At 43.9% G+C, this 24,689-nt stretch overlaps 2 protein-coding genes across 8 annotated transcripts in view; both read right to left on the bottom strand.

The window, feature by feature from the left end:
• The window catches only part of MYO5A (myosin VA), a 99,132-nt gene extending 90,232 nt beyond the window's left edge, over positions 1-8,900 (bottom strand). For 4 of the 5 annotated variants that reach the window (XM_066195879.1, XM_066195881.1, XM_066195880.1 and 1 more), the window contains exon 1: positions 8,603-8,814. In XM_066195879.1, the coding sequence (XP_066051976.1) occupies positions 8,603-8,785 (183 nt within the window). In that variant the 5' untranslated portion in view covers positions 8,786-8,814. Of the gene's footprint in view, positions 1-8,602 lie in introns of all 5 variants that reach the window. The other variant, XM_066195883.1, reaches the window with a different exon arrangement.
• Positions 8,901-11,835: 2,935 nt separating this feature from the next.
• On the bottom strand, positions 11,836-23,441 carry ARPP19 (cAMP regulated phosphoprotein 19). Of its 3 annotated transcripts, none has more exons than XM_066195954.1 (3): positions 23,256-23,441; positions 18,421-18,543; positions 11,836-15,082 (listed from the first exon to the last, which is right to left on the bottom strand). In XM_066195954.1, the coding sequence occupies exons 1-3, from the start codon at positions 23,298-23,300 to the stop codon at positions 14,912-14,914; spliced, it is 339 nt and encodes a 112-aa protein (XP_066052051.1). In that variant the 5' UTR covers positions 23,301-23,441; the 3' UTR covers positions 11,836-14,911. The 3 variants fall into 3 exon arrangements, with proteins under 3 accessions (XP_066052051.1, XP_066052052.1, XP_066052053.1); XM_066195955.1 differs by lacking the exon at positions 23,256-23,441 and adding an exon at positions 20,706-20,956; XM_066195956.1 differs by lacking the exon at positions 23,256-23,441 and adding an exon at positions 20,546-20,685.
• Positions 23,442-24,689: the final 1,248 nt, after the last annotated feature.

The raw sequence follows: 24,689 nt of genomic DNA, 5'->3' as shown, positions 1-24,689 counted from the left end.
CATCAGCTCAATTACTCAGTGTTTTTCATGTTTTTGCAGTGCTGGGCAGTCCAGGTTAACCATCTCACACACAGAGTGTTTCACGTTAGGCTGCTGCCCAGAGCAAACTGCAAACATGGACTGTGCTAAAAGATTAGTGGCACCATGAGATGGCAGCGTCCTGAAAGTTGAAGCTTCTGCTGAAAATACACGCTGGTTATTAAACATTAAAACTGGGCTTTAAGTAGACAGATCCTAACTTATTGCAGTGCTGCATACACGGAGCTTTCCTCAGAGAACTTGACAAGAGACATCCCCAGGACGTTTTAGTTTGTTTTCCCCTACAAATCATTCCTAACAGCTATAGGACACCAAAGTTATTTCCCTGCCATAAGAAGAAATAGAAATAAAGGGCTTTATCTTTCAGATTTATGCGCTTAATTTCAAAGCATAAAATTAAGCAACGTATGATTACTCACAAAGGATAAAGAGAAATCTTTGCAGTATCAGGCTTAAGCAAACCCAGGGTTAAGCAAAGCCAAGGAACACTGAGAACAAGGAGGAAATGATGCAGTCCTAGGCAAAGGGTGGCACTGGCACAGGCATGTAGCACTGTTCCTTGCCAGGAGTCACCAAAAGCCTTGTCAGTGTTGGCAAACGAGGCCTTAGCAACCCACAACTCTGCATCATGGATCCAGCTTCAAAGTAAAGCCAGCAAAAGGGAAAGTTACTGCACAAAGAGCCAGTGAATTCCGAACAGTTTGAATTTTCTCTGTCTCCCATGACTTTTAGATAACAGGTTTAATTTCATGCCTAATGCATTTCCACTTACTTAAAAGTTTTGATAGCAATTTGAACCAGCCAAACCCTTAGAAACATCATCCCTGTTCTAGCATATCTTAAGTGGGGTTATGGTCCATGGAAATAAGCAGAAAGACAGAGTTTGATGAGAAAGTTGGTGTCACAGACATGGTGTAAACTTCCAAGAACCGTGGGTTTATTTCTGACCATAACACCATATTTTCCTGCAACAACAACCACCTATTATGAAGGATAGATAGGAAGTTCTCCCTTGCTATTTCAGCAGCAGAGAAGACAGACAGAAGGTACATTTTGCTGCTTCAACTCATTCGAGTAGCTTGTTAATGAAGCATCAGGGACAATAGCCTTGCCCCAACGCTGTTCCTTGGCCCTGGGCCCAACTGTTCAAACACTCACTATCAGAGTCAAGCACCATAGACGCAGTAGTAAACACTGCTCCACTACAGTGAGCACAAAATTAGATCAGACATAACCTCTGCACCTTCCAGCACGCGAAAGAAAACCCAGCCAAGCACAGGAGTTCAGATTCTGCTCATCCCGAACTTCACACGTGCAGCAAGCTCGAGTGACTTTAATCAAGAGGCATAAAACAAATCCCTGACTCACTTTTATCAGAGGAGCTCTTGCTGCTTGACAGAGCAAAGCAAAACTGGGTCCATCATCCCCTCTCTAGTCAAGACGCCTTTCAAACCAGCAACACCTGTACCTGTGCTCATGTATGCATGCAGCTGTCAAAGACCCCAGTAATACAAGCAAAACTCCAATAATTAAATATTTGCTTTGTGTATACTTTACGTTGTGCTGTCAAGGAATGAAACCCAAATTCAATGAATGTGTATAAATTACTATATGAATACAATAAATAATTATACATCATTGTGTATAAATATCTAAAGGAGGGGTGCCAAGAGGATGGACCAGGCTCTTCTCAGTGGTGCTGAGCAATATGACAAGAGCCAACAGGAAGAAACTGATGCTCAGAAGTTCCATCCTAATATGAGGAAGAACTTCTTTACTGGGCGGTGACTGAGCACAGGAAAGGCTGCCCAGAGAGGGTGTGGAGTCTCCCTCACTTCAGATATTCAGAACCACATCGCCACAACCTGGCGCCTCGTGCTCTGGGATGGCCCTGCTTAAGCAGGGAGGTTGACCCACTGTGGTCCCTTCCAACCTGACCCATTCTGTCACTCTGTGAATGTCCCCACAGGCCACCCCAAGCTTCTCGAGGTCTGCTGCAGAGGCTAATCCAGGCACAGAGCCACAGGAGCCTTGCCAGCTGCACACTGCCTTCCCCCACAGCAGAAACCACCACTGGTTAACCTCGCTGTTGCTTCTCGCTTTCTTAAAATCCTACTAAAAATAGACTGCGCAGAAACAGTGCAGCCATGTGATACTGGACATTTGTGTCACTTCCTCCAATTCAGCTGCCTCAGTGAGCACATTTCAGTAACAAAAATGCTTTCTTTAGTTCAATACAGATTAGGCAATGAGTCTCACAAAGATAGAGATAAACTACGTTGTTAATAGCACACATTGAGAGAATTAAACTCCCAAAGGCCCCACAAGCAAACCCTAAGAGTTGGGTACATCTTTCCATCCCTTACAACTCAATCTGGTGCTCTCTGGCTCAACCAAAGGTTATCATGGTGGTCATTACACACATTTTCTGACATAGCAGGAGCTTGGCAGCACTTTATCTGATAATTTATTTATCTAAAAATAAGAGTAATCCATTACCTAACCCATCTGGCACATGCTATAAAATCCCTGCAGTAGAAACAGACTGCGAATAACCAGTGGCAGCTCCATGTACAGACATTACTATTCTGCAAGCACTGCTGGTGACAATTTGGGGGAGATCCCACATAATCCACTAATGCGACCAGGTAAATGTTTTAACATGATACTCAAAGAATTGAAGAAACAAGATCAATTATTGTAAGTGGGACCATCTCAGTTCTTTACATGTAACAAAGAACTCACACAACTTTCAAGATTAGGCATAGAGAAAAAAAAAAAAAAAAGAAAAGAAAAAAAAAGAAAAAAAAAAAAAAAGAAGAGCAGCATTTTCAAATATAAAGCTATTATCACCCCTCCCCAAAAGCAGCTCTGAACGATGCTACCCTTTCAGTGCTCCATTAGGACTACAGGATGCACCCTCACAGAAGCTGTTTATGGGCTGTGAGAAGCTTTCATCAACAGCTTGGTATCTCTTTGACCCCACCAGGGCAGCATCATTTCCTCCTTCAGACACACTCAGAGCCCAGGGGAGCAGCTCTGGTGCAGAGTGGGCTCCAGCTCAAACCATGGCTTGCCTTTCTTCCCAAGGCTCAGTTTATTCTACCAACAGACTGCTGACACACACAAAACTGCTGTTGGAAAGCTAAGAGCTTTCTCAGTCTCTTCAGCTGCTGTGGCTGACACCTGACTACAGAGAACAGGTCTTTCTACAAAAACATAATAAAATGTCAAGGTTAGGTTAAACCAAGTATTGTTGGACTGTGGGGTAATTATATCCTCAGCACCTTCAGTTTAAAGGCAATAGGAATAAAATGGGTGCACACCATCGTGACTTGTCACTGGCAGAGCTGCCATCATGCGTATTCCAGTGACACAGCAGGGCCCCCAAGCAGAGAAGCAACTGAAATATTCCCTGTTCTGCTGCTGTGTTAGGTTTGAAGAACAGGCAGAGTACAGTTATAAAGAGTACCCTGTGAAGGCTCACTGCCATGCTCCGGTGCAATTCCTTGACAGTTTGATTTCTGCAAGAGCCTCTATGCCTTGAACTGCGCAAACCCACGCAGAGCAGGAGGCCCAAGCTGTGCCTGAAGGACTCCCATCTCCGCACTGATGGGCACCAGAGCTCTGGAAGGACTAAGCAGTGACCTACTGAGACACGTGGTTATTGTTTAATGTTTACAGAACACTTAGATCACTTGCAATAGTTTTGTTGCAAATTGTGGAACGTGTAAAATTTTTCCTAAGGATATTCTCTGATGTTTGATCTTTGTATGGTTTCAAGACTAATCAACAGGAAAGGAGATTTCATCTGTGAAACAGATAGCAGCTAACAAGCTCTAAGTGATGTCCAGGAGTTTGCAAGACAAAGTATTTGCTGGTAGAATTGTCTGGTTAAGGTTTAGGGTTTGACACGCTCCAGTGATCTCAGGCCTCCTGGGGGGTTAACAAAGCTTGGGAAGAAGGACACTGACAGCGGACACACAGAATGCAGAATTTAGGGTCCACGAGGACATGTGACAGAACCTCCAGACAAGGAACAAACTAATAAAGCTAACTCAAGCAAACTGTGCTGAATCAGTTCTGACTGGGTAAAAGGTAATTCCAGCAGGGGCAGATCCTGAGCACCTGCACACAGCCACCAACCCAGGAAATCACCAACCCAAAAGAAGAGAAGGACTGAGCATGCAATTAGCATGAGAAGCAAGAGAATCATTAACCAATAGAAGACAGAACACTAATTAATAAGGGAACTAGGTAACTTGTAGCCAATGAACATTAATGCCTTTGTTTGCTAAACTGTATAACTAGTGAGAAATTTTGGCAGTTGTGGTGCTGGCTTTGTGGATTTGCCACCCAGCATCCCTTTCTGTGCAGAACTGTGAGTGTATTTGACTTATTTAAAGTCAAATATCTCAACTCTGTGTGTGGATTGGCCTCTTGCACACTGGGTAAAAGAACCTACTTTAAAACAGCAGTCTGCACAGCAATATACAGGACTATATCATTACAGCAGCTTTTTTTAAATCCCAAGAAAAGACCACTAATAGGTACAGCAATTTTGAAATAGTTACATTTTCTCCCTTACACTCAGGTTGTTTTTTACTGTATTTCCTTCTCCACATAGCACTAACATACCCAAGCAGAGCCATTTCTTGGTCAGAATCTGCCCTTTGCTATTTTTGCAAGGACCCAGCAGAGCCAAAGGAGGAGACCAAGCACTGTAACACCCCTGGCTTCACCCCCAGAGCAGCTGCTGCAGACAGCCACGGGAAACCAAGAAAGGGCCACTTGCAACACTGGGGACAGCACAAGCAGCTTTTGTTCTATGCAGTTTCCTCTGACACTTCTCTAACTCAATTTATTGCTCATAAACCATCAAACTGAACCATTTCAAGGTCAGCTACTGAGATCAGCTTGCCCAGGCCATGCTCTCCAGTGAAAACTGTTTACTGATTCCTCCGTGTTCGAAGGAACATTTCCACTCACTAGAACTGAAATTGGATTAGGTCCTGTGTAAGGACCAAGCTAGCTGGAGCTAGCTCCCCCTCATCTCAAAGATAATGGACAGGGAGGAGCACACTGGTAGCAGCAAGAATGAAAATAAATGAATGTCTGACTGAATGGATAAGTAAATAAATCAGTGCACTGTACACAGCCATACAAAAGGTAAACAGACATCCCGAGAGGGCAAAGCAGCATGCTCTAGGAAAGCACAGCATGAAGGAGAAACAACTCAAACCCAGGGAAAAATAGATGGAAACAGAGAACAAAAACGTCACCTCTTCACTCTGATTTTCAAAGAGGCAGCATAAACACAGTGTCTGATCTGTTTTGTTGATTTTTGTGTGCAGGCCAGAGGAGCATGTGTTGAGGCTTGGTTTCACACCCCTGAAACTCACCAAGGTGACTTGCAACACAAAACATGGCAGTTTCAGCAGGGCAGTCAGATGAGTTCCAATTCTAGGCAGAGCATTCTCCCTTGTTCTTAATTTCCACAGAAATCAAATTACACTTAACAAAAGCCAGTACATGGCCTAGATTGTCCCTATCAATTTTTATGGGTCAGCAGAAGTAGGTATATATCCGTTGTTGGTCAACAGTTACTGGAATGCTGAAATGGATCAGCGACACCCCAGCATCACTCAGTGGGGCTACAATGATCCAGGAACCACACCAAGATTCTCCCAACTCTGTTCGCAAAGTCAAAGAACCAAAACTTTCAGATATGGACTTATAGCAAGACCACCAACCTGCTAGTGATATATATCCAACAGGACAAGGCTCAAAAGCGTAACATTTTTAGTAAGAATGCTTGAGATATAACTCATGGAACTGATTTAAGCTGCTTCACACCAAAATTAAAGCTAATACCCTCAAGCAGAGTCTGAATTTGCAGCGTCACTGGGCGCAGGAATACAAAGTTTCCAGTGGGCATGGTTTGGGCCCACTGCTCACAACTAGTTTGTAAGTGCACTTGAGCCCTTTAATTTCACTTAAATACAAATTTCTAGATTAACTACAACCACGTCCAACTGCAAGGCTGGCAATACAGCCACCAAATTTAGAAACACATCTGGATGAATCAAAGCAATAGGGCCTTCACAGGAGTGGCATGACTTCTTCAAAAAATCTGTATCACTGGTTTCTAACAAAAAATAATTCAGCTTGGGAAAATAAGAGTTCCTTTCAGCTATTTCAATATGTGGTTGGGATAGTGGGTGCTATTTTTATGTTGGTTTGCAAAGAACCCAAATTTGAAGGGATAACATACTAGCAAAGCTGGACATACTGGAGCATAGAGCAGAGAGCCCCACTTGCACCACCCCCAGCTGGAAATAAATCTGTTCTGCCATTCTCAGGCAGCCTCTGAAGAAATGCTGACAACTTTGCAACACTGCCCATCCAGTCATTAACATAACTTTACCAAGCATTGTTTGAAGTCACAGCAACACAGCCACCTGAACAACACAGGCAAGCTGGGATGGGAGCATCCAGTGGGAGAGGGTAAGAGAGCTGCCTTTGCTCCAGGGCACGCTCATGCACACGCACAGCAGCAACGATGTGCTGAAAATTCCTCCCTGACCCTGCTTGCCAGCAAAATGTCTATGCCAACACCATATGACAAGAGCTGATACTACTCTGGAAGCTCTGGTACTTTAAGCAGCTGCCCTGAATGACAATCTCTGCTTCCCAGTTAAAAAATATGTGAAACTTACTCTTTCTGTGCCTACATATATCTCTAAAGAGGACAAGAACAGCCTGTGGTGTGAGAGTGAAGCACAGACACAATCTCACTGGCCTTCATCACTCAGCGAGTTTCTTCTGCAGGATCATCCCTGCACTTGTCTGACTTTGTGTTTGCTCCTTTTACCTCAGCATGCTTTGACCTTAAATCCATTACTGATGTTACCAAATCAAGGATGAGATACTGAATGCTATTCAAGCAGCATGCTGCCATTACTTGAGGAAAAAGCCAACAGAGGGGAGACAACAGTCTCCCTTGAGTGCCCAGCAGGTTTCCAACCCTGGCCTGCCCAACTCTGAGCCAAGCCCTCCTCAGGAATTATGAGGGGCCTTGAGCTTTCCACTGTAACACAGTTCCAAGACAACAGCACACCCACATTTTTGGAACAGCTTCTGACCAAAGGATTCAACCACTCAGTGAAGAGAATTCAAGGTCAGATGAAGTTGGAAATAAAAAAAAAAAAGAAAAAGAAAAAATGCAAGTATTCTGATCCACACTTTATGAGACATTTTAATTCCATAAGAAGAAGAACAACAGAGAAAGAGAAATCAAAAAACACATTTCTAAAATAACTCTTTACACAGAGAAGGTCTGTTGGGTGGCTGGAAACAACTCTGCAGTACCACAGCTCTCTTGACCAGAATGGTAAATTTCATCCCTTTGGGACAGTTCAAAGAGATATTCTTGTATGAGATACAAAACACCAAGGTGTGCCATATCACTAATGAATTCAGTATTCTTTAAGGGGTGCAGGCATGCTCCTCACCTCCCACACTCAATCTCTCCACACAAATACACTCTCAAACACAGGCAAGCAGTCCCTGTTGAAGGGACTATCCGGTTTGCTTTGTCCTGACGCACAGTCACCGTGCTGTCCCACCACTCCCGAGTGGGAGAACTCTAGCAATAAGGTGACCTATTCATGTCAAAACAAAAAGTCTGTTCCCTTTCCTTCCTTGTAGAGTGCTAGACTGGGGACAATTCTGGAGTATTTCACGAAGTGGCTGAAGGGTCTAGATGGCGTGGCTTTCCTACCAACACTCTTTGACCGTGCAAGCCTTTTGAAAGTAGCATTTGGAGTTTGCCATGTTGTACTGTCCTGCTCAGTTCCAGTGACCTCTGTCAACCCTTCTGCCCTTAAAAACCTGTTGTCTGTCATTTTTTTCGGATTTATGCACTTGTTCAAGGCAGAGCAATGAAAACAATGCATTGCTAGGGGTGAAAACAACCATTTCCACATCTCAGTTCGCAGGCTTTGCCATCAAGATGCACAGGACTGTAACCGTGTCCAGGCAGAAGCTGATGAGATACTAACACACAAGACTAAAAAGATTAAAAAAATGTCTGATTAAACAGCATATGAGAGTCACGCTGCGCATCACTGCTGACTGCAGGGCTTCTGAACGCCTGCCAGAAGAATATAATCCAAAGGTGCAGTGTCACCAAAAAGCGTAGTTGAATATCAAAGCGCTTCTTATGTCGTAGAAGCCGTTTCTCCTCAAGGAGCTGGCCGGCGTTGCCGAAGGCGATAACCGAGCTGCCCACCGCATCCCCGGCCGTGCGGGAGGGGCGGCCGGCGGCTCCCCGCGGGCCCGGGGCTCCGAGCCCCTCCGGCGCGGCGGGGCCGGCGTTCACCGGCGGCGGGGAGCGGCTCCCCGTGCCCGCCGGGATGCGGGGCCCGCCCGGGGCTCCCGCCGGGGCCGGGGCCGGCAGCGCGTTCCCCCGCCCGCGCCCTGGCCGCTCCGCCGGGCCGCGCTGCCCCCGCCGCGCCCGCCCCGCCGCCCCGCGCAGCCCCGGCCCCGCGGCCGCCCCTACCTTCGTGTACAGCTCCGAGGCTGCCATGGCGCAGCGAGCGGGCGGGCGGCCCCTCTGCGGCAGCCCGGCGGCGGGAGGCGGGCGAGGAGGAGGAGGAGGAGGAGGAGGAAGAGGAGGAGGAGGAGGAGGATGCTCAGGCGGCGGCCCGCGCCATGTTGCTGCTACCTGGCGGGCTCTGTGCATTGTGGGAGCGGCGGCGGGAACGGCGGGGACGGGCAGGGACGCGGGGCGGGCGGTGCGATGCCTCCCACCGGCGGGCGGGACGCGGCCGCCGCTCCCGGACCCTGGGGGATCGGCCAGTGGGGCTGCGCGCCCCACGCTCTGTGCCAGAGCCGGTATTGCCCCTCTCCCTCACCATCCTTTTTTTTTCTTTCATTTTATTTTTTCTCTCCAACACTGAACAAATTACTCGCTATGTCATCAGGGGTGTTTATAATTTTGGCTGGTCCCCAGCCCGTGCCCTGCTCGAGGCGCGGAGGAGGCTCCGCACCGCGGGCACCACCGGGCGCAGGGAGCGGTCCGGTCCCTTCCTTTCACGGGCGCCGGTCCTCTCTCAACGCGGGCGGGAGATGAGCCTCGTCTCACTGGATCTACATCTGTGTCACAGCCTGCTGGAGCCTCGGTGTGCCTGGCTGCCATCCTACCACCAGTTATTCCCATTGTGCACTGTATTGGCATGTATTTCTCAGGTGCCAAGTTTTCCATTTCGAGTTTGGCTTTTTTCCTCTCCGATTCTAATCCCATCCTTCAAATTGTTTACAGCTCCTTCAGTTTGATTGCATCTGTCATTCAGACCGTTACTGAAAACACTGAAGGGAAATGAGCTCAAACCAGTTCCTTCAATAGTTAAGTCCGTTCTTACCAAGACATGGAGGTACACATCTTTGAAAAGTTTAACATCAATGTCAAATAGGAATGAAAAGCGTAGTCCATGTTCCAGCAAGGTCTCAGGATGACACCCAAGTCCTTTAAGATTTGTTAATGACTGTTTTGTACAGCTCAGGTGATAGTGAGAGTTCTTTTGACAGCAGAAGAAATTACTGAGAAGCTATTACTCTCTCTGCTTTACTTTTCCACCTTGGAAATGCATCCTATTAGTCCAAGTGGTCCAAAATAGAAAACAAGTTTGATATAGGTAAGTTTGCCACACTCCACCAAAGCGCTTTTGACTATTTATCCTCTCTTGGAATTCAACTGTTTAGCTAACAGCTGTGTATTCAGTGGGCAGTGTCTGCACTGGCCGTGAAACTCACGACTTCCAAAGAAACAGACAAATCTGTTTACAGAGAAACTGAACCATGAAAGCAATGGGTCAGAAATCACTCATCAATTTAGCAACAGAGAGAAAACACTATCCTGATTCCCAAAACACTCCCAATAAATGTTTAGCTAGACTTTACTGCTGCTATCTAAAAAGGAGATGGAGAAAGTAGCAAGCACAAATAGAAAATACCCAAGATGAAATATGTTGCTTACTGAGTTGTTTGTATTAGGTGCTGATTTTCCTTCACAGCTAGGAAACGAAGGTAAATTCAAAACAGAGATTAAAAAAACCTCTTGATTCTGCTGGGAGAGTTCAAAATAATGTGAACATAATTTAAAACATACATTCCTTCCCATTTTCTGCCAGTATGTCCAGGTTTATCAACCACGACTGCTGTTGCTGTACTCCCAGCAGAACTGGACGTTCACTCTCAGTGCCATAAAAAGCCCAGAAGGGGTTCCTGGGAACTGCTGTCCTGGCCAGGGGTGAGATTTTGGCTAAGTTGTTTGCAATAGCTGCTCATCTGTCTGCCAAGGCAAACCAGAGAGATCTATACTAAAGCTACCAGTCATCTTTCATGGGCAACACTGGAATAGGAAACAACTGAAATTTCAGTTGTTTTCAGACAGGACCTGGACCTCTGCTCTGTGTGATGCTTCATAGCCGATATTTTGAACCCTTTCCTCAGGATATCCATGCTAAATTCAAAGACACTCATTGCAGGAGTTCACCTGAACTGTGGATTACTGATCTCAGCCATTCACAGCTGGAGCTCAGGAGCCAAATGTAATTATAAGCCACCGCAAAAAATAGATATCCGAGTCCAAAATATGCTATGATTTGACACAATTTGCATAAACCAGGATTTCAAATCTGCCATTAAGGACAGGAATTGGGGGCATTGAAAGTTGCCAAGAAAGAACCCGTTTGAAATGTACCCAGCCTAAATACTTTAAGATACATCTCCTGCATCAAGTATTTGCTGGCAAGGTTTTAAAAGACCTCATCCCTTACCTTGTACAACATGTCTTTGAAAAGATGGGATTTTTTTTCAGAGCATAGATCCCAGGGTGTTCCAGATAACAATGTGTAGGTGATGTAACTGACACAGTCCACATGTAGAATTTTATACGGATTTTTATGCCATTTTTTCAGCAGTTACCAAGCATCTGTCCTATCTTTTTTCTTACATCTGTGTTCTGTTCATATCTATGATCTGTTCAACTGTGGCAGAGAAATTCCCTTCTCACATAGGACTTCCTGTTCTGTTGTCACACTATACAATGAGTGAGCAGTGAGTTCTCTGCCAAGCCTATGTTCTCACACTACAAGGACCAGGCCTGGAGATTTTAGCTGTAGAAAACAAACAGGGCTGGTTTCAGCCAGCACTGATGGAACAGTTAAGAACTCTGAAATGTAATGCAAGAGATATGTAGGAAGAGAAACAATCATGTACCACGCAGGTATGCAGAGCACAGATGGTGTTACTGTAACCTTGGGGACTGAGCTAACTGTGTAAATAACACCCCATGGATCTGGAAGCTGTGCAGAGATCAGCACCCGAGCCTCAGGCTGACTGGGAATTTAGTGGGAATTTTTTCCAGCATTGTGGTTCCTGGAAACGTTGCCATATTTAGGCCAACAGTCTAAAGCAATGCAAACTTCTTGGCACCAAGCTGGTTCCCAGACATCCCCTTCCTTCAGTGCAAGGGACCCAAACAATCATCTGTTACGGAGTTTTCAAACAATAAGCTTTAATTGCCTTAATAGAAAAATAAGCACTGAAATATTTATAAATGTGATTACATTAAAGTAATTCTGTAGTCTAACATACTAGAAACCAAAGCCCAGTCATATTTTTAATGGTACAGAGTAGCAAGATTTAGGGTTTAGAAATTTTCCATAGAGAATACCGAAGTATCCGGTATTGTTTAGGAAACAACAGTAAAGATGAGACAAACCTCCATGGTGCAATAAAAACTAAGTAAATCAATTTATTCTGTATACTATACAATGTGTAAGTTTGTAAAGAACAATTGACATTTTTATCACCTTAACATCTTGACTGGGTGTAAATATGTCCAACAAAATGTACTCCTGTGGCCTTTACACAAACACTGTCCTACTACATCAAGAACAATGAGAGGGAAGCCTTTGGTGTTACAGATTTGGGGACATATCTGTGAAGTTGTAATTAATCCACTTAACTATCTTAAATAAAATGTTGGTGCCATCTGCTATTACAAGCCTACATGAGTACTACTCTAACAACTAAATGCTGTCTATCTTTCAAGGCAAGATATGAAAGGGACTGCCAGTCTACAGTGTGGACAGGTTTTCTTTGAAAAAGGCAATTATCAAATGGTAAAACTCATATAATACATTATGTACATCAGTTTGGATAGCTGAGTTATCTTGCTGGAGTAAGCTGAAAGTAAGCATCGATCTGCAGTCAGATTCCATTTACTGTTAAATGACTACTGGACTTAAGTTTTATACAGTGTATAGAATCAAAATAGCTGTGCCTGCTGCTGAGGTCTGTCAGATGTGAAGGCTCATAATCAGTCACTGACCTAGTTAGTATTACAGTACTTCAAATATACACATGGATAATATATTCATAGCTGAATTTGTAGTAATCTTAGGAACTGCAAGTCACTGAGTGAGCATCGGAAGAGCTTGTGCTGTCCAACCAGCAGGACAAGCTGAGCTGTAGCTAAGTGAGTGGAATGTTTCAATTTGAATGGCTATCTTTTTTCCCAAACATCAAGAGAGCTCACCTTAGGGAGAGCTACAGAATAGTGGCACCAGACAATACACAGCAAGTCACTTTAAGTTGTTCAACATTTGTTTCAGGCCCAATCCTATCAAGTTTCGATTTCATTTATACATAGAAAAATAAAGAGGGATTTTCACACTAGAACAAACATTTATAAAAAGCAGCTTGCTTCAGTATTTCCAGTTTCCATGTTACTCCTCCAGCCTAATTTGTTAACGAAGTCAAGTAGGTCCATTTCTTCAAAGTGTTCTGCAAAAGCCACAAATTATTTGTAATACTAGTGGAGGGTAAGTAATAAGGACAGGCTTGACAAAGCCCATCTAACTACTAAAAAAGGGCTATACAGACTTGAAAAGAATCAGGTTACCAATTTTGAAATTCTCTGGAATTGCTTCTCTGAATCAAAAACATTACACAGACACCATATGTTCTGATCAAAACAAGACCAAATAAAGACTATTCAATTTCTCTTGACCATTTTGTTTACCTCTAGAAGAGAGCATTGCAGAAGATATGGGCCAGCATTGGTTTTGACTAGCAGTCCTTTATACCGCAAGACCTTTCTGAATACGTCAGCACAAAGTACAAGCTTCTAAAAACATGCATCTTTAAGTGTTCTCTCTTACATTAGTCACACTGGTGCTTTGTTTCTAACAGGCTTTTTCCAAACCATTTTTTTTAAAAGACATTCAGTAAACTGATCTTTTTAAAGAGTTTCTTGTTCACCCAAAGACTGTGACTACCTATATGAAAATCAATTATATTCTGGATCATACTCCACTTTCAATATTCTGATTTGACTGAACTAACATGTTTTAAATGCATCAATTCACCTGACTAGTATCAACTATGAATTTTGTCTATCTAGTACTTTCAACCTTCATCATAAGCATGAACTAGAGTTCATCCCTATCTTCTGATACGAAAAGTTACCTCTTTCTCAGTAAGTCATTCTAGAAATACCTTTCCAGATATTTGTTTCCAGAGTCAATGAGGGGCTGCTGTACGAAGAAAAGGAAATAATTTACTACCTCTTCAGGAGTCCAAGAAAAAAAGAAAATATATCCTTCTGCTTCCAGAAGTCTAAAACAGCCCAAAGACAATTGCAGATCCAATGTCAGTGAGCCTAGATTTGGTGTTTACCACACAGGGAACTCTCTAGAACAGTACACTTAGCCATATTCTATGCCGACAGAGCATTTCTGCTTTAAAAGCTTAACAACTGCTGAACAGAAAGGGCACTTGCCTGCAAATATAGGTACAAATTCCAAATTTATACTTGAATGCTGGATATTGTTGTGAAACAAAATATACAACTGCAAAAGCATAAGGTTGAGTCAAGTGTAAATGCATTTCACAAATTTCAGGTATAGAATTTTTACTTTCAGTAGCAAGATTCTGGGCTCTTAGTTTCAGGACAAGACTTCGAAAGATACAGAATCACTTGTGCTTTGATTGGCACATTATCTGCTTTTTAAAATGTAAAACTAATAGACGTTTGCAAAAGGTTGTGCAAAACTATTGTATTTACAAAAAATGGCACAAGAGTGAATTCAACAGTCTATGCACATGCACACTTCATCCACATCTTCAACAAAAGTGTGTCCTAAGCTACGGAACTGAAAAGAACACCAGCTTCAACAGGCAGTTGTCAATAAGCACTAGGTTCACAAGAGTTACACCAGAATGGGCAAATATTGCCCAAGTAAAAACTCTATTGTTAAAGCTGAAACAGGTTTAAGGCCGTTCAAGTTCAAAAGCAGAAACAAAATTCAATCAGAGCCCTGTCTTTGTTTTTATACATGCTTTACCATCTAGCAACTTGTGGTCTAAACCTCTATTTTAGACAACAAACCCAAACACGGAAGAAAAACCCAACACAACTGGAGGTTATATTAAATACAAATATGCTGTAATTAAGATGAAATAACAAAAGCAGAAACATTAGAAGTTGTAAAACTTGCGATGTCACTTGCTGGAACCAGTCCTACACTAGGAAATGGGCAATATGTACATTTTCAAGTAGATTACATTGCTCTAACCAAACTTGTCCTTTTTAATCAGTGCATTTTTCTCAACTAGTCCAAATACTACAGTTTACTCTTAACAGTATTCCCTTACAATAGCAGCACATGCTATCGCTACCTGCAAAGCTGTCAGTCTCATGACTTAGTGTAAGAAAGAAAAAGGGGGATGTGAGGGTGAGAAATAACTATTAAGGAGAAATAACAGGAATGAGAATAATCATGCAGTTCAGCTGTTCTCGTCAGCCAGCCAGCTTGCTAGCAACAAGAGACGGTTTCCGTTGTGGAAGATCCTGTGGAGTAGGAATATGGTCACCAGTCACTTCTGTCTTGTCAGGAGCGGCAGTAGGCAGCTGCTTATTCTTCATCTTTGCTTTAGCCATGTTGTAGTCACCAGAATCAAAGTATTTTTGCTAGAAGACAAAACACATATATTTAAAAGCCTGAAATCTTATCAGATGTATACACTGAATTACACTGTTAAACAGATATTTTAAACTTTAAAAAGTTGTAAAATCTCTGTGATTCGTCAAAGTAGCTCTACGTTGATTAAAAAAAGGTTTTATCAATACTAGTAAGCACAGACAGCTGAACTCTTAAAATTATTGTGAACATTATTGTGAACAGTAATCTGAATAGCATTTTTGCCCTGGTCTTCCCAAAAGCTCATCTCCCACAGCTGAAACCTTGGGGTTTGCAAATTTTGTGGCAGTGAACAAGTTCTGCTACACACAATAACCAAACAACGCCCAAATTAAAGCTGGAGAACAGAGCCCGGTCTATCACACCAGAGATCAAAGTAGCATGAAAGTGCGTGTTAACAAGAAAACCTCCTCTCTGCACACATTAAAACAGTGAAACTGTAATCCCTAAGGTTCCCAAAGTAATTATTTAGTGAAGTCAAATCTACTGTACAGTCCTTCTGAAAAGCACTATGTCAAGGAAATTATTATCCCCCATTTCTTTTTTTTCTGAAAACAAAAGTAAATTAAGTTTTAAATTCCTAGTTGAAAAACAGTGTTCCTTAATATGTCAGAAAGTTTTTATTAGCATTACTTTTAAGAGCAGCCAGATTCGTCAAAATATTAAATTATCTATGCATGTCAAAGGCAAGTGATTGTCATTTATCCACATCATGGTAAGATGAGGCATGGAATTTCATCCAAGCTCTGCATAAAGTCTTCAGCTACTAACTGACATTTTGCAGGAATAGTTGTATTGTTTTTACATCTTACCATGAGGTCTACCACTAAGATACTTGTAACCCATGGTTTTGAACAGATTTCATATATGAGAAATTAGACTCAGGACAAAGAATTACACCACTAACTACTGTTTACAATCACAACCACCCCTGAAGGGTAGACCACCCAGTTAGATTTGTACAGGCTTAGTCCTCAGCTCAACAGCAGCCATCACTACCTGCTATGTCCAAGTGCTTCCAGGCAGCACACTACCACCACAGCCTTTATCCCACATTACTACCCAGCTGCAAAATTCTCAGTGGCAGCAGCTGCTAGACAGAAGTGATTTGAGGACCTGACTTAACAGGCCTTTACCAAAGGGGGAGGAGGTTGTTCAGACAAGACCTCCTGAAAACAGCTTTTAATGTTCCCTGCCAGAGCCCTGAAGTTCCTGGATCTATTTCTCCCATAGTCTGTTGTACATCTGAATCACATACTTTTATTTATAAACCTTCCCAGTGCAATCCTTTTGATGGTGTAATCCCTATTTACACCACAATGTTCTATCACTACCTCTGCAGCCTAGACCTCAAGGCAGAATATAATGTGATTTGGAAAAAGGCTTTCCCATTTTGCCCTGTAAGACTGAAGTGACCAAAGAAACTTTTAAACAGCAACTAGGTACTAACAGAACCATTTGATCTTTAGATGTGATACAGCTGTTAGCAGAAATCTTTCTGTCCAGCTAAGAGTTCTAAGAATGCCTCCACAGGAACAGGATGTAATACTATTCTCATCTACCATTATTCCAGAGAAAGCGTGCTAGTATGGTGTGTGCATCAAATGCAGAACATTTCTGGACAGCAAATATGAATTGGCAGAGTGTGTCCTGGTTGCCAAACCAAAGATGATTTGGGCTACAGCTGACCACAGAAGAATATCTGAGAAAACCCACCATCTCTCATGCTTTAGAATATCAGTCCATTTCTTCCTTTAACTTGTTCCTGTATTTTCCTGATTTATTCTAGCTTCTTACAGATGGCCTGTATTTGATTATCCCTTTCAAAACCAGCTATGTCTGTCCACGTGTCTTCCTGTCAGAAACAGTACCTGAAAGCATACACACCATCCTCACTGTTTTAACTCTCATCAGTGCAGGCAGCCCAAAGTACACCAGAACCCGTATCAAGTAAAGAAGCCTCCTCATTTAAGACACTGAGAACACTAAATCAAAATAATAAAAAATAAATGGAATAGTTATTATCACCACACCAGGAACCACAGGAGGCCTATTATGAATTGGAATCCACAAGTTTATGCCATCTTTCATCAGAGTAGCAAAAGTCAATTAAGATGGCTATGGATCTGTCTGTGCTCAAATCTGAAAATACATGCTGCAAGAGCCTTTGCATTCAATAGTGCATAATTAAGATGAAGATATTGTACAGGCTGTTATTGCTGGTGGTGAGATTCTCTCACATCTGCACCAAGGGCAAGCAGTTATAATTCCTTTATGGCTATCAATCCTTCCTGAGTGAATGCTGGCCTGTTTTCCTGAGATATCATCACAATACAAACTTACCACTCCCTTCTGTGTCTACACATACCCTGAACCCAGTGAAGTCTCATTTAGGCTGCCTTTGGCCATGCAGTCACCTCACCTACCACCTGTCCAGGGCCAGCAGCCACTAACTCTCCTTCATCCCTCCCAACTTATGAGGCAAAGATTATCCAGAAACCTGCCAACAGTAACAATTCCCAAGAGATGTCAGCAGATAGCACAGAATTAGATCATTACTGAACTCCACCAGCTGGTTTGAGAAGGATTTATACTTGGAATCTTTACATGTACTGCAAGGGCCTATTCAACAGTAAAAAACCCACAACGATGTGACAGCAATGAAAGCACCACCAGAACCAGTGACATACTGCTTCAGGATTATTCAAAGAACAGAGTCCTAGCATGCCTGAAAGGCATTACATAATCATTCTATGAATAATTAAACTAAAAAAAACCCCAGTCAAATAGCTAAGAAAATAAGAGAGACTAGTTAGATGTGGAACAATACTGAAATATTAACCCACTCTTCATCCTTCTATCAATATTTTTGGGTTTGGGTGTATATCCAGAATTATACAACCATTCTCAAACCACTAATGTCAGATGATGCCTGGTCTAACAACAGACTGACCAAACTTTCATGTGCTAGAAATATGGATAAAAGCAGTGGATATCAATTTTGGGGGCATAAAAATGGACAGGATAAAATCACTACAAAATAAGGATGAGTTTCTATCCCTTGGTGTTTACTGTAATGCCTTTTTCAAGTCTATCACAGCAGCTTCTAAGTTTAATTTTTTATAGCAAGTGTGGTTGAGCCACTGATGCTGTAAACAGCTATCCTGCCAACCTGGCATCTGTTCTGCAGAGACAAATTTCCTCTTGTTTTCTCAAAATTTAAGGCTCTTAAGACTCTTTTACCATGTACAGGCCCATGGAGTAGGAAAAAATCGTAGGTACAGGAATTTTGGATTTTTCTGTCTATACCCTGTGGACAGTAACTTACTCCTTTTTGAAGCCTCTTCCTCAAGAAGTCTGAGCCTCCTGGCTTCTGGCCCAGATGAGGGTATCTTGCTTTCAATTTTGCTTCTTCAGCTTTTTCTGGACTTAACACCTTATCCTCCATCTCCTGAAAGACAGTGAGTGACACTGTAAGTGAAACATCCAATAATGTACATCTATGCTGAAGAGCTCTGCAGGTAATACACCCACATGCTGCTACCAAGTAAGCATAACAATTATCTGATTAGACATTTTCATACATTCTTTCTCAAATGCTGACAGCAACTGTAGGAGTTCAGCCTCCCATTTCAGACACCTTTCCTGGAGATGCTGAAGATGTGCGCACTTCCCTCTCAAAGAAAAACAATTTGAATTATTCAATCTTGGAAAAAAACCCTCAAACAAAACTCTTTTTCTTCTTGGATATAACAAAGGGTCCACTAAGAACAAATGGATACTGAATAGTGAGCAAGAACCACAGGACTTTTTTTCCAAATGCCTGTTTCATCATTTAGTTGCACGGGCAGACTGGCACTTCCACTGCCACACTGATCTGTGTGGCTGCCATGGCTGTAATGTGATGATATTCATCCTGAAACAGTCTCAAAACCATGCCTGCTGTTACATTAATAACAATATTGTGTTTCTCTATACATGTCTATAATTATCCTGAAATTATGAGGATGAAGACAGTTGGGTAGTGCATTTGTGTAAAATAAAATGCCTATTTTATGAGCATACTGTAAAACATGGATGCTCAAAATAATAATTTAGAGATATTTGGCAAAACTGCAGTCTGTTCACTGGCCTCTACTTCACACTCATCTCTTCCGTGTCCACGTAGCAAACTGATGTAAGAAGTACAATTTATTCTAATGGATTGTTTCTAAAATACCTTTCATTCAAAATTCTTGTGTTTTTTTTCCCAGTATTTGGTCTCAGCCTTTTTTTTTTTTTTTAATGAAAACCATTCCTTGTTCAGAAAAAAATGTATAATGATTTGCACTGACTGCTGTAGCACAGAATTGTTATTATCACCTGAAGTCAAAGAAAGACTTTCAGGCAGGAAGTAAGAATTGCCACTGAAATCAGGAGGGCATCATTCATCTATGACTAAGATTTCATGTCCACTTAAAGCTGCTTAGGCAGCCCCTTCATACCCTTCTCCATGCCTGTCATCATCCTTTGCATTGCATCAATCAGCATAACTCTACTCCCCAGTCAGGGTTCACAGAAACTAATTCAACAGAAAAAAAAAAAACCCACATTTAATTTTTTTTTCTTCTCCCCTTGTTGGGCTGTTTCGTTTGGACTGGTTTGCACAGCCTGGGTGAGCCGGCAGCTGCACAAACAGGTGTGTTAACACAGCAGCAGAGAGGACAGGGACAGTGAGCACGGAGACACTTAAGCCAGGACTGCCCAAGAACAGGAGGCACCACCACACTCGCCCATCCCTAGGTGCTCTTTGCCTCTTTGCTACCTCTCATAAACTGCTCCAGGTTGTAAAGGATTCAACATCTTTCTGGTCAGGTGCCTCAGAAACAAGGATTGTAACAGATTTAGAATATAACATTATCTACTTGCTCCATGTGGCTGAAACACCTCAAGGACAGCTTTGCACAATACAACAGGAAACTGAATTAACTGTTCTCCCAAGGAAAAAATAGAAACTCTCATAACAATTAAAGAGAAACTTCAGGAACCAATGCTTTTTATTAGATGAAAATGCAGCTAGGCAATACAATGCAAAACACAAACACGAATAAAGGGGAAATTTTCCCTGACACTACTGGACATAGAACTACACCACTTCTCACTAGGCAGTATCACACTAGCCAAGCCCACATCTCTCATCATGCAGCAGCTGCTCTCCCTATTGTGGTTCATCAGAATGCCAACACGGACTGGATTTGCTCAAAAGTAATCCTTTCAGCTCAACGCTTTGAACATCTAACCCTGAATCACTGGCTACTCACTGCTCAGCCAACAGACAAAATATTTGAGGGGCATATTTTGCCATTAAAAGCCAAAAGGACATATTTTTTGAAGACAAGAGGACCGATAATAAATAATAGCTTATATAAATACGTATTCAGGGTGCATCAAAGGAGACATTTATGCAAACTCACAGGGCTGACAAATTATGGCACAGCAGGCAATCCAAACAAAACCCCCGTGTTACGCATCAATGCAGCTCAAAAGGATACAGAGCACGGCCGCTTCTTCTGGATGACCAACAACAACCAAGACTCAAAAACCCACAGAACACAAATGAAAGAATTTCAATACCACGACTTGGGGTGTCAAACAAAACCAGCTGATGGCAGGTTCAAAAAATACTTTAAGCTGCAGAACTCCTTTCTGAAGGATACAGGGGGTGCCAAGAATTTAGATTCAGAAAGCAATTCGATGTGTTCATTTGCAGCTCAGAAGCCTCTTAAACCAGATTGTTGAGACCTCGGAGACTTCTCCTGGGAAGATCTCTGCCTGCACGTCCTGCTCTTATATCCTTCTGAGGACTAGGTGGTATTGAGCACTCTCAGAGATGTGCTGCTGAGCCCCGAAGACTTTAGCCCAAGCCACTCCTACATTCAGAACATTCTCCCTTGAATTACAGAAGCAACAACCAAGTGACTAACAAATGACTCGGGAGTGGGCAGAAATCAAGATATACCACGCTCTTCTTCCAAGTGACAACCACACAAAAGTTATAATTTTAGTACTCCACAGGAATCTGACACAGCTCATGAAGTCATTAAAATGATCCACCAGGAAGGCAGTAGTTACCTAACTCACTTAAAGACAGCTTTTGCTTTTAATCTTTGCAGAGGTTCTAGCAGCATAAAGTTCTGTATCTGCTGAACAACTGACCTGCATCACTAAAAAGAAGAGTCACCAGCCTTTTAAAACTCTGGTATGAATGGCTCATCTTCAGCAGAAGACATCAGACAAAATGCAAAACAGAAAATGGGAAAAACATGGCAAGAGCACAACACTAAAGCAAACTGGTGTGGCAAAAGCCAGTTCAGCAACACAACGCACCACCTCTAAGAGTGTCCTGAGAAACACAGGCTTTCAAGGCAAAAAGAGTCAACCAAACACACATCCTCCTGTGTCTGAAGTTTCTTTGTTTCTGAACTTCCCCCTGACACAGTCCTGAGTTTTCACACTGAGAACAGGAAATGCTGGTCCTTGGCAGATTTTCAGTTTGTATCACTGTAGTTAAAAAACCTTTCTCGCTCAACACAAGCTTTGTGCAGCATGTCACAAAGTTTAGAAAAACGCTCTCATCCTGAAAACACTGGCCCAAAGTTCATTTAGGGGCGTCATCTTTTTCAAGCATAGATATGAATAAGTCCTGCAAAATGGGTTGTTTATGTAAGTGTTTCAGAGCTAAGCATTAACTGAGTGAATGTTCAGTTCTGCCTACCCAGACAAACAGTTTTATTGGAGGTTAATATTGCAATGTCATAACAGCACTGATATCACAGTATCAGGCCAGAACACAGTCTTGCAGAAAGCAAAGTTCTATTTTATTGATGTTATATAATTTTTCTTGAATACTTTACCAGAATAAGATCAAATTAGGAGAGCAGCAAGGACCTCCCATCTCTCAAATAAAAGGTAATTTCTCCAAGCAGTGCAGAAACGTGACATTTCAAGACTTTAGTGTGAAAGTTCATTAGGAAAATCAGCCCCAGTCACCTGACTTCATCAGAACACCCTAGAAGGCATTACAATAAACTTGCTGCCACATGTTTAACTATGCTCTTATTACAGAGCTATTCTAGGAGTGCTGCATAGGCCAGGGACTTATTTTTATAGGCTTTGAACAGGAACAGTATCCGTTCAGCAGCCTACCTGGCATGAACGTTCAGTCACGCTGCAGAGCACACCTATTTAAGAGCAGATTACAGACCTGACAAGAAGCTGGTTCTGATTACTGCACCTATTGAGAAGGTAGTATTCCTTATTAAGCCCCAAAGCTCTACTTGTGCGACTAACTCACGTTACAAATTGTAAATTATTAAACAAAAACTTAACAGCTGAGGTAGATTAAGCTTTTTTTTCTTTTAGCGTCCTTCAAAGCAGTACTTGTGTTTCATAACTTCTCCGGATCATAGCCGCGGGGATTGCAACTGGGCTCCCACAGCAATGACAAGACTAAAAAACAAACGGCTTCTTAAAGTCACAGCACAGCCATCTATGAAACCAAATCCCACCTGAGAAATGATACAATTACTAGCTACAGAGATGACAGAAGAGGGACACCACAAGATAACCCAGCCAGTTATTCTTTCTAAAATCCTTAACTAGCACAGGTCGCTGTCGCTGTGATTTGGGTATTTCTGCTCCTGAATTGATTACATTAAAGGCTGAAGGTTTTTCAGAACTGAAACAAACGCTTAGCCTGCGGATTCCGGCTGGTCTCCACCCCGCCGATGGTGAGCCGAGGCCCATGGCGCAGGACGGCGCGGCCGCGGAGCCCCGGAGGGAGCGGGGCCGAGTCCGGAGGAGCGAGGGAGCGCCGTGGGCCCGGCCAGGCCAGCGCACACCGCCGATGGGCCCGGGAACAGCGGCTCCCGAGCCATCGCGGTGCGGCGGCTCCCCCGCCTCCAGCCCCACACGGCCGCGGGGCCCATCCTGCCCGGGGGGCGCCGCCCGGCCCCGCCGCGCTCGGACAGCGCGGGGCAGGCGGTGCTCGGAGGGGCGGCCGGGCCCGGGAGACGCTGCGGCCCGCGGGGCTCCCTGGGCTGAGCGAGGGAGAGGCCCGGCCGCGCCGATGGAGGCGGGAGAAGCCCCGCGGGGCTCCTTGTGCTCCTCGGCCCGGCCACCCACCTTCTGCTCCTCGGCCGAGGCGGGCTCGGGGCTCTCGGCAGACATGGCGCCGCGGCAGCGGGACGGCGGGGCCGGGAAGGAGGGAAGCAGGGAAGGAGGGAAGGAGGCGGGCGGGAGGCGCGGCCGCGGCTCCTCCGCGCTGCTGCTGCTGCTGCTGCCGCCTCCTCCCGCACAAGATGGCGGCGGCGCGCGCGACGGAGGGTCGGCGGGGCCAGACTTCCTCCGCCTCGGCCCCCGCGCGCGGGCTGCGGGGCGGGGGCGGGATCCGCCTGCGCCCCGCGCGTCACGTCCGGGGCCGCGGGTTCGAGGCCCGGCTTCGGGGCGGCTGCCAGGGGCTGCAGAGACCCGGTGCCCAGCCCGTTAGAATCACAAAATTACAGAAATGTCGGGCTTGGGAGAGACGTTCAGTACGGTCCAGTCCAGCCGCACAGGCGTCACTGTAACGGCTAAACCACATCACCGGCGCCAGAGCCAGAGGTCTCAAACAGCTCCAGGGATGGTGACTCCACCGCCTCCCTGGGCAGCCTGGGAGTTCCAGTGCTTGGACCAACCGAACAGTGAAAATTCTTCTAATATCTAATGTGAATCTCCTGTGCTTTAGCTTAAGGCCATTTCCTCTTGTCCCCTCACTGGCCCCCATCTCACCTCACCACAGCCCCCCAACCCTGGCTTGTCGAGGCTGCGTGGCCTCCCCTGCTCAGTATCAGGGTAAAGGGAAAAAACCCTTTGCCTCTTGGCTAAAGTTAGTTCTTTTGGCCACTCCTAGTGATCAAAATATAAGGAGCTGAGCCCTCAGCAGCATTACTCGAGGATCTCATGAATCCCGGACAGCAGCTGATAGGACAGGAAGGCTCAGTCCATTGGAACTTCTTAACAACACAGTATCAAATTATACAAGAGTATTTTATTCCCTCCCCATCTACTTTTCACTGTCTGGTTCTTGGCTGAAAAATAACCTTCTGTGGACTCTCTTCAAGAGCATACGGGAGGGGTTTAAATAGCCCACCATTAATAAATCTTTAGTGGTCCCTAAATAAATAGATTATGTGAACAGCAAGGTATGGATTCTACTTAGCACAGCTCAGGAGGGACTGGCCAGGACAGGCTTTGTGTGATTCTGTTCAGAAGAACCTAAGAGGCAGATCAGAAAGATCTGTGAAAGCTAAAGCTGCCAATCATTTTGGCACAGCTGAATTGTACTAAATGCCCCACAAGTCTGTAGTTGGAAGAGGTTTTTTGTGCACCTGAGAGATTCATCCAGAGACCAGGATCACGCAGCGGTGGGCAACCCAAGGAATGTGCATATCCCTTTCAGAAAGGTATTTAGCCAGGCAGATTGCATAGAAAAATGGAATCACAGAATGCACCAGTGGGTTCTTTCCTAATGATGAAAAAAGCCATGATACTGGTGGGTGTGCCACATTTGCTTCTAGC

This window comes from Chamaea fasciata, unplaced genomic scaffold (genome assembly GCF_029207755.1).
Source record: "Chamaea fasciata isolate MVZ Bird 193981 ecotype frontalis unplaced genomic scaffold, bChaFas1.0.hap1 SCAF_14, whole genome shotgun sequence".
In the NCBI taxonomy this organism is placed as follows: Eukaryota; Metazoa; Chordata; class Aves; order Passeriformes; family Sylviidae; genus Chamaea; species Chamaea fasciata.
The sequence above is the reverse complement of the archived record's forward strand: the minus strand, read 5'-3'. Positions and strand labels throughout refer to the sequence as shown.

Bases quoted from the DNA above. Each gene is read 5' to 3' on its own strand.
- ARPP19 (XM_066195954.1), bottom strand. From the start codon at position 23,300: ATGTCTGCCGAGAGCCCCGAGCCCGCCTCGGCCGAGGAGCAGAAG. The intron at 18,544-23,255 runs GTGGGTGGCCGG...ACTGTCTTTCAG, and splicing joins CCTCGGCCGAGGAGCAGAAG to GAGATGGAGGATAAGGTGTT. The intron at 15,083-18,420 runs GTAAGTTACTGT...TTTGTCTTCTAG, and splicing joins GGAAGAGGCTTCAAAAAGGA to CAAAAATACTTTGATTCTGG.